This window comes from Brassica napus, chromosome C8 (assembly GCF_020379485.1).
Source record: "Brassica napus cultivar Da-Ae chromosome C8, Da-Ae, whole genome shotgun sequence".
NCBI classification, from domain to species: domain Eukaryota; kingdom Viridiplantae; phylum Streptophyta; class Magnoliopsida; order Brassicales; family Brassicaceae; genus Brassica; species Brassica napus.
In genome coordinates, this window is record NC_063451.1 from 37,693,002 (window position 1) to 37,696,526 (window position 3,525).

Sequence of the window (3,525 nt, forward strand, 5' to 3'; positions counted from 1 at the left end):
CCTGATGCGAATCAGTTCTGCTGTATGTAATACGGCATGTCCCCACGCTGATACCGGGAGCTGAGACCGCATGAGCAATGGTCTGGCTATCAGCTGGATACGTTTAATGAATGATTCGGCCAAGCCGTTCTGCGTATGTACATGTGCCACAGAGTGTTCTATACTTACCCCCATGGACATACAGTAGTCATTAAACGTTTGGGACGTAAACTCACCAGCATTGTCTAGACGTATAGTCTTTAAAGGAAAGTCTGGAAAGTGTGCTCTCAGTCTTATTATCTGAGCAAGCAGGCGTGCAAATGCCAAATTTTGTGTGGAAAGTAGGCAGACATGCGACCATCTGGTCGATGCATCAATCATGACCATGAAATACCGAAACGTCCCACTAGGTGGGTGTATTGGTCCACATATGTCTCCCTGAATCCTTTCCAGAAAATTTATGATCTCTTTATTAACTTTGGCTGGTGATGGCCTGGTTATGAGTTTAATCAAATCAATTACAAGGAAAAAGAGAAACTCTCTAGTTTATTAATTATCAAAAGCTGCTTCATAATAAAAGAATACAAAGAGTATAAATAAGACTTATATCTAGGGTTTTCCTTGACATAAAGTATAAAGAAAATAACAATTATATAGATATAAGGAAAATTACTAATAAACCAAAGACTAATCAGAATGTCTCGTTTCTTGATGTCCAAGCATGATGACGCTGCATCAGGTCCCTCCGGGTTCGAAAGATTCGACCTCGAATCTGAATTGCTAAAGCGGATAAAGAGATAAGCACGCCACACATATTTTCGTAATCATAAAGTTGGCTGAAGATCTCCACATAAGTCACGTCTAATAATGCACTCATTATACCATATAGCCACGTTGTATACGTCAATAACAACTCACAACCCAGCTTGCTAGATGCAAAAGTAACTGTATTTTGAGGAACATGTGCCTTGAGTTGGTGCCTTTGACCAGATTTTGGACTTAGCACAATTTGATTTTCCCACGTGAAATCACTAAACTGTGGCTCCACTGAAAACAACAGTAACTTCGTCTCTTTCAAGATTTCCTGTGCGATGGACCAACCACAGGGTGTTGTTCCAGTATGTGAAACAATATATCGCCTGAGTAACTCCCAACCAATAGCTACTTCACATTCTTGTTTAAGCACCAAAAGAGTTGTACAATAAAGTAGATTCAATGCCTGATACGGAGACGTAAACGGTGCCGCCAATGAGAAACCACAAATGGCTGAAAGAACAAGTCCACATCGAAACCCTAATCCAGAACCAAACCGAGCGTTAATAATGACCTAAGAGGGTTCCTCAGAGACAATAAAAGGAGAGGTTTTTTAAGAGAGTTACGCCGGATTCGGATACTTGCCGGTTATACTTGGACCATGCCACCGGATCTACCTCTTCCTCGTCGGAGGAATCTTCGTCTACTACTGGTGGCGGTGGTGGAGGATTGACCGGAGTTTCGAGCTTCCGTTTCCGCTGCTGAGGTTCGTCGAGCCACAGCTTCGCCTCTTCCAACATCACATCGTTCATCTTTCCGATCTCCAAAAAAACTAACCCTTAATTTTGATTTGGTTTGGTTTAGACGACGACAACATATAGAGACAGGGGCTTTTTTTTGTTTTTGTAATCCGATGTTTTTTGTCCTAAGAGTTTTTTTTCCTTTTCAACCCCTTAACTTTAAAGTATTTATTTTTTTCTCCCTTATTTTAAAAATAATGTCTTTTAGTGTTTTCTTTTGTCTTTTTTTTTTTCAATTTTCTTTTTCATTAGAAAAATCCAAAAGGACATTTTACATGGATCAGGGTTACAATAAAACCCAAACGAAGATACAAATCCCCTATATATTAATTGAGAAGCATTTGAAAAATTAGAACCTTAATTTTGTATTAATTAAAAAAAACCCTAAATCCTAGGTGGCACTCTAAATGTCTTCTAAATTCCATTTCAAAGAATTCTAGAGCATCTAATATAAAGTATAGTTTAATCTAATGGTGTCACATTATTCCATAATTATATAACACTAGAGAACATTATATTAACCTAAAATATATGAAGTGTGTATTCTTTCCTTAAATAAAAACTACAGAATTACCTAATATGATTTACATATATACGGAAATTAATGATTATGAATAATAAAGATTTGATAACAATTTTTGCATCCTTCTTCATTTTTGTTTAAATTTATATTATTAAAAAAACTTAAACAATCACATTAACCATATAATAAAAAAATTAGATTTTTTCTTATATGTTATATTTTGAATTTTTTAAAATGACTTTAAATTACAAAAATGAGGAAACCTTTATATGTTATATATGTTTTTTTAAACAACTTTAAAATACAAAAATGAGGACACCTTATATGTTATATTTTTCATCTATGTTAGAATTTTCTGTTATGTTATATTTTGAATTTTTTTAAAACGACTTTAAATTACAAAATGTAAGTTTTCCTTAAGTATACGACTAAAAACGTTAAAATGACATGTATCAAATCGACGGTTGATTTGAAAGTTTTCAAAACCATATGGAAGATAAAAGTCAAAATAATTCAACTGTGAAAACAATATTGTTCATTTTTTTCAAGAATGTGTTCGCTGGAAAAAATAAGGTTTTTATGTCATAATTTGTTTAATGTCCATTAGAGAACATTATATTAACCTAAAATATAATAAGTGTGTATTTTTTCCTTAAATAAAAACTACAGAATTACCTAAATATGAGTTACATATATATGACAATTAATGATTATGAATAATAAAGATTTGATAACAATTTTTGCATCTTTCTTCATTTTTGTTTAATTTTATATTATTAAAAAAATAAACAATCACATTAGCCTTATAATAAAAAATTAGATTTTTTCTTATATGTTATATTTTGAATTTTTTAAAATGACTTTAAATTACAAAAATGAAGAAACCTTATATGTTATTTTTTTAAAAAAAACGACTTTAAAATACAAAAATGAGGACACTTTATATGTTAGATTTTTTCTTATATGTTATATTTTGAATTTTTTAAAACAACTTTAAATTACAGAAATGTAAGTTTTCCTTAAGTATACGAATAAAAACATTAAAATGACATGTATCAATTCGATGGTTGATTTGAAAGCTTTCAAAACCATATGTAAGTTAAAAGTCAAAATAATTCAACTGTGAAAACAATACTATTCACTTTTTCAAGATTGTGTTCGAGGAAAAAAATAAGGTTTTTATGTCATAATTTGTTTAATGTCCACTAGAAAACATTATATTAACCTAAAATATAAGAAGTGTGTATTCGTTCCCTAAATAAAAGCTACGAAATTACCTAATATGATTTACATATATATGACAATTAATGATTATAAATAATAAAGATTTGATAACAATTTTTGCATCCTTCTTCATTTTGTTTAATTTTATATTATTAAAAAAAATAAACAATCACATTAACCATATAATAAAAAAATAGATTTTTTCTTATATGTAATATTTTGAATTTTTTAAAATGACTTTAGATT

At 30.7% G+C, this 3,525-nt stretch overlaps 1 protein-coding gene across 1 annotated transcript; it reads right to left on the reverse strand.

The window, feature by feature from the left end:
• Window positions 1-541: 541 nt before the first annotated feature.
• LOC125591141 (UPF0725 protein At4g29550-like) lies at window positions 542-1,620 on the reverse strand. Its single transcript, XM_048764661.1, has 2 exons — window positions 1,359-1,620; window positions 542-1,272 (listed from the first exon to the last, which is right to left on the reverse strand). Exons 1-2 carry the CDS (start codon window positions 1,542-1,544, stop codon window positions 1,192-1,194), a joined length of 267 nt encoding a protein of 88 aa, XP_048620618.1. The 5' UTR covers window positions 1,545-1,620; the 3' UTR covers window positions 542-1,191.
• Between the last annotated feature and the right edge of the window lie 1,905 nt (window positions 1,621-3,525).